The sequence below is a fragment of the Spea bombifrons genome, chromosome 4, assembly GCF_027358695.1.
Source record: "Spea bombifrons isolate aSpeBom1 chromosome 4, aSpeBom1.2.pri, whole genome shotgun sequence".
NCBI lineage: Eukaryota > Metazoa > Chordata > Amphibia > Anura > Pelobatidae > Spea > Spea bombifrons.
Window position 1 is genome coordinate 20,110,219 of NC_071090.1, and position 15,152 is coordinate 20,125,370.

General features: G+C 38.7%; 2 protein-coding genes across 3 annotated transcripts in view; both read right to left on the reverse strand.

Annotated features, from left to right (window-relative positions):
- Positions 1–14,075, reverse strand: part of FLT4 (fms related receptor tyrosine kinase 4) — an 88,335-nt gene extending 74,260 nt beyond the window's left edge. For both annotated transcript variants that reach the window (XM_053463610.1, XM_053463609.1), the window contains exon 1: positions 13,921–14,075. In XM_053463610.1, coding sequence (XP_053319585.1) covers positions 13,921–13,978 — 58 coding nt within the window. In that variant the 5' untranslated portion in view covers positions 13,979–14,075. The remainder of the gene's footprint in view (positions 1–13,920) is intronic.
- The window catches only part of CSF1R (colony stimulating factor 1 receptor), a 209,624-nt gene that overhangs the window by 39,368 nt on the left and 155,104 nt on the right, over positions 1–15,152 (reverse strand). The window lies entirely within an intron of this gene.

Here is a 15,152-nt window from a genome sequence, read left to right on the forward strand (position 1 = left end):
AAAAATACGTCAATCACATAGATTTCATCAGTTGAACATGTCACCAAAATTAATCAATTTGGATTTCAGTACAGCCTAGCCTGCTGTCTGGTTTAATATTTTTATTCCTTAATATTACTCTATAACTATATCTAGAATGATTTATGTTGCTGAATGCAATAAGTTACATATCAAGTTTTCATATATTTTCATATATTTAATTTTTCACATAAACTTTCATTGCATTTCTGCGAAGTTCAGTTACCGCAGACAGGGAACAATTTGCATCCTAAAATCCTTAGGCATGAGCGCTAAACATATTTTCCAAATTCGCAGGCAGGCCAAAGTGTTTGATGAGACAAATTGCTGTTTTTCCGACCTTTCTTTATTTTTGTAAAACATTCTAAACTGGCTTACTCCTGCATGTTCCAGAACAATATGCACAAATCTCACTCAAAAACTGCTCCTGGTGATATGTTCATACATATTTCAAACATTTTAACGTACTACTAGAAAAGGAGCACATCAGGAAGGGACAGGAGGATTCAAGTCCCAAACACAGACCATGCTTTCAAAAGGACGTTTGGGAGGTATGCTGCTGCTCCGTCTAGTAAATACAAGGACTGCAAAAGGAAGGACGAGGAGTGGCTTCTAATGTTTATTGAGGCTTCATAGGGTACATTGAGAAGCCAAACAGCTTGGTCCAGTCTACACAAAACATAAAAAAAGACCCACATTACTGTAGACCTACGGACCGCGTAGAGATTCTATTATACAGAATGCACCAGATTACATGAAGCTATAAATGTCAATTTCCCATTAGTGAAGTTGATTTTTTTTTTTCATGTAAAATTGTGTAAAGAACACTTAATTGTCATGTGGCATAAAAGCAGGTACAGATAGGTTGTTGCCAAAAATCTGAAAAGGGTTCTCAAAAGTTTATGTGGCTTTCTGCATAATTAAAGGAAAAAAGACATAACAACCAGCTGACTAGTAGTTATTATTTAATTTGCAGAACATTAAATTCATTAAGAGCATTATACATGGGAATTCTGCTTCTAGAAGGGAATTTTAGGTAATTACTTCACTTGTATACTTTTACAAACTTCTAACTTGATATAATATATTTTTGTTTTAGAATTTTAAGGGATAAAATGCAGAACAACTTTTCCACAACTGAATATGTCATACTGCATTGTGATGGGTCCCATGAATGTTGTGAAGGCACTAGGTCTTCTCAGTTTGGATGTTACACAGTGCTGCATATGCATAGTACCACCATGTGATTGATCACCGATGGACTCTAATGCATGCTGGTGAACACAAGTAAATATCTTGCTGCGTTGCAAGGACACTGATCTCTTTCAGCTTCAACCATTGGTTTGTTGTCCCTTAGAGAAGCCAGGTTGTTAACTTGAAATGACCCAAAGACTCTAAAGCCAGACTGTATATTTTAAGGTGATAAGACAACCTTTTGTCCCAAAATATTATAACATCTGGAGCTGTGAGTTTCTAATGAAACCTCAGCAGAAGTTAAGCACATCTGCTATGGACTTCTCCCAAGTCAACATCTAGAACCAAATACCCTTTGAAGTCCAGATTTAGAAATGCTCCACAAAACGCAGTGTGCCCTGGCCCAGCCTGGAGCTTTTGATCTTTAAGGTCTGAATATACTAATCTCCTTGTTTAACCTAAATTGAATCCATTGAAAAATTGTAGCAAGCTTGCAGAAAATCACTATTGGTGAAGATGGGAGTTCTTGTTGAATTCACCACCCACTTACTAACTACTTGCCTCCAGAAATAGCTGCAGGTTTAGTACTCATTGTATAAATACAAAAATAGATTCAGAAGAACAGCTTGATGGAATTCTGCAGCCGTCAGATTGCCCTGATATTCCGTAAATTACACTTGGTGAAGAAAATAAAAATCCTTTTCATGGTTTCATCGAGATGCACTACGGTCTCAGGTGGAGAGGGACACATCATGTTTTTCCTAGAGAATTACTGAGTTTGTCCAAAGCCCTTAGTGAATATTATCAATTTAAACGAGAATCAACAAAATTTCATTTGAGTCATGAAAACTGAGGACAGATGGCAGGCATGTTTTTAATACTGCTGGCTCCACGTCTGTATGCAGGGCCGGCCGAAGACTTAACGCCGCCTGGGGCGAAGTTTAAAACGCCGCCCCCCCCCGCCGACGCCGGGGGGGCGGCATTTTAAACTTCGCCGACGCCATAATCTACGATCCCCCCCCGGTACTTACCTTTAAACAGTCCTGCGGCGAGTCTCCCTGCTCTGCCACGGTGCCGGCTTGTAATGCTGAGCGCCGGAAATTGACGTCACTTCCGGCGCTCTGCATTACAAGCCGGCACCGGGACCGAACAGGGAGATTCGTCGCAGAGGAGAGAGAGAGAGGGGCGCCGAGCAGGTAAGCGAAAACCACTCGGTGCCCCTCTCTCTCCTCCGCTTCAAAAAAACAAACAGAAAAAAGCGTCGCCTGGGGCAATTGCCCCAGTCTGCCCCATTATAGGGCCGGCCCTGTCTGTATGTATAGAACCTCCATAGTATTCGGCTGCCTTCACATTGAGTATATCACAACTTTAAGGTTAACTAATGCTGTGTGCACCCCTACCCTAATATACCATGTGTAGTTACCAGAACCTGAATGATCTGATAATAAAGACAACATCTTTGATTCCCTGGATGCAAGCAGCTGCTTAAATCTGGAATTCACATTCACTTCATTTCTAGTACCCATAGGATCTTATTTCAGGAACCTTATTTTCAGAAACCAGAGTCTAATGATGAAATCGCACAGTGCCAGCCAATCTGCCCCAGGAACCAAGGGAAGCACATTTCTCCACTTTAATAAAGATCAATTACATTTTGGAAGCCAGCGTTTTGCGTGAATCTGCCAGAACACAGGGGAGGTGAGTTTAGATCTCAACTGCTGTCTGTAACCTATTTCACGGGTGCGCTAGGCTTATTCCAGAGCAGTATATAAACCAGATGCACATCATAATTACCCTGGTTATAAAAATGACAGAAACCCTTCGCAATACAAGACAGAAATAAAACATTCAAGAGGATGTGAAAGTACCTGGCTCTTTATAGGGTCTAAATGAATAAATTAGGCCTTTTTACATCATTTATCACCAAAAAAAGGGAGTTACAGAGCAAGGTATCTGGTGTTTTCATAAATTCCTTGAAACGATAATAAAAAGGTATAGATAATATACTTTTAAACATTTTTATTACAAAGTGCTTGGAAATATATAAAAGTGTCTTTATGTATTATTATTTTTGTATGTGTGTGTCTTTGAAAGGAAACAAATCCAAACAAATTTGTTTCTTGAAAACTAGTAAGTTTTTTTGTTCTTTGAATAAACATCAACTGTTATAAAAATGGGCTGTATTAAAGCTACAGACTGGTGCTAGCTGGTAGAACCGTTTATTTTATTCAGCTGAACCCCACACTATTCTGTTAGCTCACACATTTCCATGGATGTGACATCATTTCTCCCATGTGTCTATGTTTTTAGCAGGAGAGTCCCAATTTTTGGGCACAGTCCTGATGTCCTGCTGAGCTACCCCACTGTCCTGGTTTTCCAACCTACTCACCGAGCACCTCCGTCAAAGAATTACTGAAGTGGAAAGGGAAGAATCAGGGAAGTATGGCTAGAAGCACCAAGGACAGAACTAACACTTAGCCTACAATAAATGAGGCAAGGACGACACCAATACAAAAAGGTAAAAACACTGGTCCAATCACCATTGCATTCAAAAGGGACATTCATGCAGAATTCTCCACTTATACAGTTTTCAGGGCCATATTTAATGTGGGGCAAAAATGGACTAATGCTCTGGGCCCAGGCTTATCAATCTTGATGGACAGCGTTTGTCCTTTGAACCCTATATTGCTGTGTGCATGCACAACAACAGCAGGCTGCGTGAAGCATGGAGGACAGGAGGGGCCACACTCCAGTAAAAGACAATCGAACATAATAATTGGTACCAAGATGCAGCTTCCAGCAGCATCACTAGCAGGAGTTATATAGCCTTGCAACATGAACGGTCTAATCTAAAACAGTTCCAGTGATTACAATACTATTAGGTCAAATATTATTGTGCTATTACAACAAATGTCATTGACGACAATACAGATCCTAGAAAAAAATCCAAAACTGAAAGAGTCTTCCTTTGCCCTGTCTATAATAAAGGGTCCCCTGATCTGTTATCAGCCAGTGACAGATTCCGCTGTCTGATTCCTCCTGTCCATTAGGAGGGCTAAATAAAGAATGGTGATGAAGAGGTGGCAGGAAGAAAGGGGGGAGGGGGTCAGGACATCCGCTCCAGCTGCCAATTTTTCTTTTCCCATGCACCAGGTCTGACCTCCACCAATAAAAATTAAGGATGGCATTGCAGCCCCTCTGCATTACCTGCAACATCATTTAACCCCTTGTTACCAAAAGACTGCATTCTAGATGGAGACCACATTTACATGCAGAATTATTCCTCGCAAAACCCCAGGAAAGGCCACGGTGTACTACAAACTTGGAAAGCACAACAAAATATACGAGTGCTTTTGAAGCATATAAAGTAAAATGGATAATTATTATTAACACATGACGACCCATACCACATTCTGACTCATGAAATAATTGACTAATACCTTGTTATTGAACAAAAGATACAGTTATGTACCTTCTAAAAATATATCCGTAGGTACATACTGTTTTCACAAATGACTTCAAACTGGAAACTAAATATTTGCTTTGTTTCTATTCAACAAAACAGCTGATAGCAGGAAAGCCCCTGAATATAACTGGAAGAAAATATATTACAATGGAATAAACAACAACACAGGATCAACACAAGCTATGTCTTGGAAAAAAAGTAAATCAGTCTTACAGACACAATTAAACAGTTGTTAGCAGCTCTCTTATATCCACTGTATATGTGTTAAGGAGTCTAGGAACCACAATGCTGGCATAATGGTTTATTAGCTCTACCACGTAACCTGAAAATGGTCCTCCAAAAATACATCACAGATATGGAATTAGCATGGCTCCCTGCATTTCTAATGAACAAAAAAGGGACACTTTTGTTTGATGGGGTTCGAGATAGAGACAAGTCTTTACTAAATTTTTGTGAATTATTAATTTTGTAACTGTGGGATTTAGAAGTAGATTGAGGTATTTGTTTAGATTTTTACATATTGCCCTCAGCCTCCCCCACGACAAAATAGTGCAATCAGGCTCCCTGCTAAGCCGCAGAAGTGCTGCCACTGAATGGATCTGCCGCCCTAGACCAGAATACACCACTGCACATTATTGTAGCTTTTAGGGCTGTAGAATATTGGGATAGACACATACCCAGCAGACATTCAGAGCAGAAAAGAGAAGCATCAGGGGAGAAGATCAGAAACAGAAGGATCACCAGTGGTGTAACCACCACGGTTGCACCACTTTCCCCAGTTAAAAATGCTCTCCCTGCATGCCAAGGCACCGCAGTTTACGAATCAGTTGCTTGCTGCCTCGTCAGCATAAAGTGTTTGTGTGTTAGTATGGATGTGTTTAGGGGCCAATATAGCACAGACAGGCTGTTTGGTGGCAAAGATGGCTCAGGTAGGCAGTTTGGGGCACTGATAAGTTGTTTGGTGGGAAAAGTGGCTTAGATAACCTGTTTAGGGCACTGACAATCTGTTTTGGGGAAAAGATGGCACAGACAAGCTGTTTGGGGTCTAAGATGGCACAGACATGTTGTTTAGGGCAAGAGAAGGCACAGAAATGCTGTTTTGGGCAAGGATGGCACTGATAAGATCTTTTGGGGAAAATGTGGCACTCACAACTGTTTGGGGCAAAGGTGGAACTGCAGGACATGTTCCTTGTGAAGTCGGGGGGCCACGGGAGAATTTCCGCACCAGGGCCCTGTGGTTTCTAGTTATGCCCTCTGGGACCACAAAGGGTCACAATGACCTAAAATATTGACACATGGAATTATGATTAGTACGTAATGGCATATTTAAGTATAATTGCAAACTTTTCAAATAGGGTTTAGTTAATATCATTCCCTACAGACTAAAGTGTATAACCAACAAATAAATTAAATTATATCTTGCAGTTTAAACTTTTATTATGTGAGAAGAAAATATGGCATTTAAAATTATTCATCGCATTACACTATCAAGTCTGCGATGTGGAATGCACCATACTGACAAAAGGAATCTTTGTAATCCATATGGCCGCAAATGACTCAGAACACATTGCAGTCCAGGGTGTATGCATTATAAAGTACATGATGTGACTCACAGTGCTCTGCAATACAATACTTGCTGAGAAGCGCAGGGAATTATGGAGTATATCACACTACATTGTGCTTTGAGCTCTGACAGCAGGGATTGGGACTGAATTTAATGCAGTTATTCTAGATGCATTTACGTGTCACATTGGCACAGTTTTGTAACACATGATGTTGCACATAGGTATTAATCACAAATGTTACAATGCTGCATAAATATATTTTTAACGTAAACCAAAAGGTCTTTGTTCTGTTCAGATAACTCCAAAAATATTTGACTTTCAAGTAATTAACAAGAAATGGAAATTGACTAAAGCTTCTCATTCACATATATATGTGTGTGTATATATATATATATATATATATATATATATATATATATTTAAATGTAAGTATGCATATGAAATTTTTCACACATTCAAAAACACAAATTGAAGGCATCTGGGGGAAGCAATTATCGTTTGCACTATACACTTCCTAATGGGTCATATCAGTATCCTGCTCAGAGAATACAGGAAGTGCTAAAGAATTTGATGTAAAATAGTGTTTCCCTGCTTACTGAAAAGCCATATATGTACTGTAAATATATAGTATATAGAACAAGGCAAACCTCATTTCATACAAATTTGCGTATAGCATGTTTCAACTGATCTTTTGACATATACATGCACTGGAAACAAATCTCCTATGTACCTCACATGAGCATACCCGGAAACCCAGAGTAGGTTACCTACAACTCTCTTTCTTCTTGGGGAGTGGATTCCTAAAGGAATGGGGCTTGCTATACATAGAGACAGGCAAGTCCCAGACAACCTTTGTTGGGTGGGGAGTAAGGGGACAGTGGGTGGTCAAAAATTCTGTGTATATCCTTGGAGTTCCAATGTATGTAACTACTAGATTAACACCATACTCTGTGTACACCCCATGTACAAACACATTAGTCAACCCATAAACATCATTAATAGGCTTGTTGGCAGGATCTTCTCTACCTGGCCAATTTGTCTTTTGTCAAATTCATAATATCAATGAACTGATGTTCAGGTTTCAGAACGTACCCAAAAATTGGGGCTTGTCAGATATATTATCCAGTAAGTATGTGATGCCACTCTGCCCCAAACAATCAGGAGATCAAAGGCCCCTTCATCAGATAAACCTTTGAGGTCCTTGAAAGATTACGTGATTCCATATCTTAAGCTATGACAGCTGGTACACTTTAAGGTATCACATACGCCTTTGGTATGGCAACAATTGTCATAAACAGTAACAAATACAAATTTTTCCAGCACAAAATTACTTTCAAATGCAAAAGTCATGTACAGTGAATTTAATACAGCCAAAAATCACCAATCAAACCAACTTTATCACTATATGGCTTTCAAATTTGTATCATAGACTACGTTTTTCTTTTCTTTTGTACCACTGAATTGCTGAAAATATACCCCAACATCCCATGTACTCTTTTTCCAAGGCTTCATCGAAAGTACATACAATGACATTTGTTTGGTAGAAATTCACAAAAGCCCTATTCTTTTATATAGTCCTGAATGATGGCTTTAGTAGCATTCCAGCTGGAAGCCTGTAATCAATGCTTCATGTTTACTGTGCCACAGTAAAAAATATATGGCTTACAATTGTACTGGAGTTAATGAGACACATGGGAATAACCTTTTTTTGGATTTTGTATATTGTAACTTAAATTTAAATGCTCAGAATTCAAAAACACAAACGGAGAGCATGTGCAAAAAAAAAGCAAAGTTGTCGTTTCCTGGACAAGAGATATAAAATAGCTTTTAGATTTTTGTCACTTACGTAAGTAGTCGTCTGAAAATGTATTGGAAATAGAATGTTAAATGGTGAGCCTGGCACAACAAAGGTTAAAGGGATCATGTCACTCAACAATTATAGTAGAGACTGTAATAGCGAAGGAGAAATGGATTTTGCGTTCTGCTAGCCAAATTGCTAGTAATTCTGCTTTATGTGGTTGGAGGAATGTCTGGCACACAGGCAACCTCTGGCATTCCAGCTGTGGTGGATTATTTATCACATGAGTCTGGCATGCCTCTTGCCAGCATTCTTGGTCGGCCAATCATCATGGGAGTCGTTATCCCCAGTAGATGGGGTGCCAAAGAGTGCCTATATCCGTGCTGGCACTTCATGAAACCAGCCTATTGTATTGGGTGATGTCATGCAGATGACAAATTCTAACAAATATTGTGTCACCTCATGTTCTGTGGGTGGTGAGGAATAACAGTATTTGGCACAGGAGGGGCAAATCCAGCCAAATGGCCAAAATAAAGGTATATCTGTCAATATGTGGAATTGCAAGCAGAACAGGGAAAGGGGCATGGGCCTTCCTTTCCCAGTTGCAGTCCATCCCCTGGGGTATAAAGACTGCCCTGTCCCGTCTCCTCACATTATGGGGTTATAAAGACTGCTCCCCCCCCACATAACATTCTGGGGTATAAATACCTCCCTGTCGCCTCACTTCATATTCTGGGGGTCTAAAGACTGCCTTGTCCCTTTCTATCATACTCTGGGATACAAATATTGTCCTGACCCGTCTGGGGTATAAAGACTGCCCTGTCCGCTCAGAATGTTTTATATTTCAAATCATTTTTCAGTTATAAGCAGGCCTTTCTTCTGTTTTAGTAATAGCATTGACTCTCTTTTTTCATACCATTTACATACCAATTACATAGAGGTTGTTTCTCTTCCAGCAGTGTCTCTGAAGCTAACGACATGGCTTTCTTAATCACTTAATAACCCTTCCTTATAATAACAGCTGAAACTCGGGCGCATTGTAGAAAATAAGTTTCAATGAGGGATATTTAATATAGCGAGTCTTAGCCGCTGACAGAAATACATCCGTCTGGCTTGTTACAATCAGTTCTTACATTAGAGCTGAATTCAGGGAAAAATAAAACTTGTAGTTAGCCTGTTTAGTGTGATTATTATTATCTTTTTTATTTATTAAGGGCCAACCAATATTGCAGCACTGTACAGTTAACACACATCACAAATATACATTACTACAAATAGATACATTAAGAGAAGAGAACATTATGTGTTATATATATATATATATATATATATATATATATATATATATATATATATATAACTATGTCTCTACATTAAATGTGAGCATTAATGGTAATTGTTCTTGTTTTTTGTTATATCTTTAGGCAAGCATGTCAGTTACATTCATAATAAGCCATATTCCTTTAGTTATGCTATAAATAAGTAATATTGTTAAAAGGCACAATTATCATTTTGTATCTAAATTTGAAGTTCCTGCCCTCACAAGGATTGTCATGTGAACATCTGGAGACTGAGTTTGAAGTTTGTTTGATGTTTAAATTAAGTTTATTTTTCATACTTATTAGCGCTGATATTTTTTCATGTATCCTAAAAGTCACTTTTATAAGAAATCCTCTCCAGATGTGGGGTATTAAGAGGATTTTACCTCTTTAGTTTATTTTTAAATAGTATTTTAAGCTATTACGCGTCTAATGAATTACAGATATCGTGAACGATTTCCCCATCCATAAATGAATCCTAACTCCCAGAGTTAAGAGCCAGGTGTTCCTTTATGTCCTTTTACAATTCTACAAAAACACCAAAATGCCTCTTTAAAACACTTTAAAAGACTGATTAAACATATGTATAATGTGCAATACACGGATGGATCTTCTGTGTCGCTGACTCAGTGGGTTATAATGTTATCAAGGGTCAAATATACTACTCAGAAGCAATGGGAAGATTTATAACTCCTGAATAACTTTATGTGTTTTGTGCTACCAGAAGAAAGTTTGCGGTCCCCTTTGTGGACCATTATTCAAAATCTGTATAATGCTGACCACGGAGATTAAAATTTTGGATCATCCAACCTACAGTATAGAAGATGTAAGTATCCACATACTTCATATGTCAATATAGATGCAAGCTGTCGGGCTCTTATAGAGATGGATTCCTTGCATTGGGTAACATAGTCTGGTAAAATACTCGTCAGCCTATATTTCTGCAAGCAGCAAGGATTGTACAAACAACATGTCCTCTAAAGCTCCGTAAACATTCATTGCACTCTCCAGTATGCCAAACAAATTCACCTTGACAGATCTGTTATTTTATCACTTCTTCTGAAGAGTTAATCAAGTAAACACAATATGGAGACTTTTTAGTTGTGTGTCACATGACAAGTACTCCTGGCAACAAATATTAATGAAGCGAAACGTAACAGGATTAAAGAATAATTTCGGGGAAAGTTTTGAACAGTACCAGGGATGATGTTTCTAATTATGTGATTAGTTATAAAATTATTATATTCAGCAAAGTAGGTGGAACAGCACCTCTGTGACATCGAGGATATTTTTATGGTGTGTCCAAGAACCCTACTGAAAGAAAGGAAAGAGTTCCGCATCAATTATGTGAAATTTTGCATGGATATAGGAATTCAAAAAGATTTATGCTTGCAAAATAGGCAGATGGACCAAACCTTGTAAAGTTTAGATGGTGTTCAGAATGATGTTCAGATAGCATGAAAAAGGAGATGGTAAGGTCAAGTTGTCAGGATCAGTTGCCTTAATACCATGAAAGGATGTACAAGAAAATATAAAGATCAGGTGAAATTCTGCAATGGGAAAAGATAGAAAAACAGTCCAAATTCTAAGTGTTTTTCTCATGTAGAATTGGTGATGAAATCAAGCAGCCTTAGGAAGGGGGAAGTAGGTCTCTCACTCTGGGCCTCGCACTGAGGAGCGTCAACAGTTAAGCAGTTTACCGCTCTCCATCACGCATGTGGTCTCTCCGGTTGTGAGTGAAACACAGCAGAGAGATGATCTCACATCTCAGTGATCTATTTCTCCCAGTGAAACCAAAGCCAAGAGTACAAGGCAGAGCAGCAGCCTTGCTTGTGCCTTTCTAAGGACAAAGGAGCCCTGGATACTGACCTTGCCCTGAAAACCAGATTTATATCTGGCATGTAGATAAATAGGAATGATAATGGAGAATAGGAGTTGACGTTTAGGAATAAGGGTAAAATGGGATGTCAAGGGCTTATTGGGAAGTCAAGGTCAGGTAGAATGGAAGAGGTGAGTTAGGATAGTCAAGTAAAGAAAGATTATACCTTTCTGAGGTACACTAAAATAAAAAGACATTGCTCCATACCACAAGTGTAATTCCTATGCCGGGATATGGCATAATCAATGCAAAAAGTAATAATAATAATGGGGAGTGTGAAGGTTCAGAGAGAATGATAATAAAGAGAGTAGAATGTCAGATAGAATATGCAGATACATTTGAAGACTGAGGAGAGTAGAAGGAAGAGTTTGGAAGGCCGTGTTAGGATGACGGAGGACAATTTCCAAGATTTGGTAGACTGACATTTAGAGTAGATGATTAAGTAGATTGCCTAAAGAGGATTTGGACGTTTATCTAAAAATGAGTTTGCAGAGAATGATAAATAGTAATTTGGTTATAGCTATCATTGGAAAGTTGGTTAGGTCAAGTAAATTGGCAGTGGAGAGTTGGGAATGTCTAGGGAAATATTAGAGTGAGTGGGGTTTCAAGAGGAATGAAATGGAGAGTTTACAGTATTGGAGGTGATTAAATCAGATGAAATGAAACTGGAGACATTGTGAATGATAATTAGACTATATTACATTGATAATGGCTTCCAGTTGAGTCCTCCCAGCAAGGTGCTCTTCCCCACAGGAGGGTCTTATCTTGATGACTCCAACAATGAAAAGAGAACGGATAATGTGATAATGGAAATCTGGGTGTGTCGGTTAATGATAAAGGGGACCTAAAAATTTATAGAGGGATGTTTGGAGCATAAGGTGGGATGATAATGGATATCTAGGAAGGCTGTGTGATGTGATAGAGGTTAGGTAGAATCCAACGGTTGGAAAATCCATAGATAATAACTGTGGGGGAGTAGAATAGTGATAGTTATGAAAGTACATTTGACAAGCAGCAGGAGGTGGAATACAACAGTAAAACGTTTTACAGATCAGTGTAAAAAGGGTCTGGAATAGTGGCAGCAGGAAGAAGAATAGATTAGTGAGAGTGATAGTAGATGTTAAGGAGGTCAGGTTAAGTGACAATGACAAGTTAGGAAGGTGCAGTGGAATTATAGAAGGTAGATGGGAAATGCCATTCAGATTGATAGGGGGGCTGGAAAGGTTAGACAGGATAACATTAAGTAGACGAAAAGGTCAGATGGAGTGATAGCGAAGAATTAGGCAGAATGCATGTTATGAAACAATTGTGTTAACTCTCTCCATATGAATGTTACATGAACACTGTGACATGAATCACTTTACATTAAGCCGAAATTTTAGGAAAAGTGTATAGCTATATATATATATATATATATATATATCGTGAAAAGTATGTTCATAACTAAGGTCTGGTTACAGCCTCTTTAACACATCTAAACTGTGCCTGCGCCCGTTTTACCTTTTTTTAAGTTACAATAAGGGTTTTTTTTACATTTACAGAAACAGTATTGTCTTGATGGATTTGCCTTCCAGCCGGGGAGTTATTGTCAAGAACGCTAGATAAGATTGACAATAAGTGCTGTCCACTTTGCCGTCAGATGGTATGTTTCCATATTGCACATCGTTAATTGATAGACGAGTGCACCAACAGATGTTAAGACCAAAGAATATTCCATTTATTAACATATTATTACATGCAGTTGGAGTATTAAGTCATGCTTCTGGCAGACAGCGTCTTTGTTTATATATTGGGTGTAACACATAGATGTGTGCTATAATTTCGCAGTCATATGTAGTATGTGCTTACCCCAAAGTACACGCTAAAAAGTTTTCTTACAAAACTTTTAAACATGAAACACATGACAAGCAGGTTTCCTTCTGTAATCTACAATTCTGGAATTGCATGGCCAGAGGATGGCAAACATTAGCCTTCAATCTTCTGTTGGCTACCACTCCTATTATACACAGGAAAACATGTTGCTGATTTTGTATATGTATATTTAATTTATACTGTATTATGACCAGGAGTAAGTCAACTTTTGATGGAACAATTTTCTTAGGTTGGCTGACCCTGATTGGAGTTGTAGTCTGCAGCAAGTATCTGCCTATTCCTGATAACAGCAAAGTCTTCTTGTTTTATTTTTCTAGGTTTAAATGGATTCTAGTGTTCCCTTTAATAGCAAATTTATAATGTTTTTAATTTACTTGGGTTTGCTATGTCTGCGACATGTATCAGTTATTCTGCTAACCCATCATTAAAACACATATTTGCAGATTATGCCCTCTCTCGTGTACATAAAGCACATACACTTAAGAAAAACTGAATATTTCTTAGAACCAGCTGGCTGATTAATGATAACACAGATGCCGTTACTATTATGCATTGAAGAGAAAACGGCGAGAGATTTATTGAGAAGGTCTGGTGAATGGGAGCTAACATTTCTTTTTTTATAGTGATTGCTCGAGACGTTGTACTTTTGTTGCAAAATTAAGCAAAAGCAATTTGTCCCAAAAAGCCAATAAAGACTGAAGCCGCTTATATAAAAAAAATCTTAAAATATGATGTCCTGGAACATTTCAACAAGATATCCAGCTTACAGTCCCCCCCCCCCAAAGAAAAGAACGACCTCGTATTCTTACCTGTCCTTTCAAGAGCAGCCAGCCAAACACAGAAAAACACACAGAGAACTCTCTTCATTTCCAGATTTCCCCTCCGTAGAGATTGTATTTTCACCGCAGGGAAAAAAAAAAAAGGATCTTTTGAGACAATTTTATTCCCAAGGAAAATAAAAGTCAAAAAAGAAACGAAAATTCAAAATATTCGCAAAATATAAAAAAGAAAGAAACAAATAAAAACAGCGCCACCAGCGTACGAAAAACTGTCACCCACGTCGCCACGCTGTAGTGACCTCAGTCCGGCTCTAGCCTCGGAACACAGGTGGCAGAACTTCATCCAGAAATGCCCTCTCTTTTCTCCTCTATCCTGTAGCCGAGGGTGTGTTAAATGAGAAGTGGGAAAACTTTTTGTGTACAGGGATGAGGATGCATTTGCAGCAGTTTCCTCTTCCTATCCCTGCTATTAGAAAGGGCTCTCCTTATTTCCATCAAGCTGCCAGGAAAAAAAAAAACTTTAAAGAACAGCACTTTTGCGAAGAAGGATGGGGGGGAGTGGAGAGGTTCCTGTGTGAATGTATTTATTATTGTTCTAATCTATGTTGCTTGCTACAGACTGGGATATGAATCCCCCACCTCCCCGATCCCTCTGTCTCTGCTCAGCTGGGGAGGAGAAGAGAGGAGGGGGGGTGACTCATGGGGAGCCTGAAATCTGAATCTGAGGACTTTTGCAAACTGGTTGCATATCCAAATTTTGGAAATTACGCAAAATGACCCTTGAAGTATGAATTACACCTTTACACCTCCACGGAATAGTCTGCGGGTGCAGAAGTTTGATTTTAAGTGATGTAATATGTTCTTTTAGATAGATAGGAGCAGTGGTGGAGAAGATGATTTAGAATACAAAAGAGGACAATGCGTTTTAGTAGCCATGCAGAGGTGCGACAATCTATTCTGCATTAATAAACCATAAATGTTGCAGATTTGTTTTGCCATACTCTTTTTAAACATGTGCGCTTAGACAGTCTATTATGATATAGAAACAGGTGGGAGATTTTAATAGATATTCAGGAGGTAAACTTCATTGACAGTGTTAGGGTTGGATCTCCAGGCCTCCTGTAGGCACACATACTACAGTCAGTGATACAGGTATGGATGAGGCTGTGCAAGATCAAAATGGAAGCAAATTAGGCAAATTAGACAAGATATGGGGAACTAGATTTTTTCTCTCTGTGGTACCCCTTTAAAACTACGCAAGT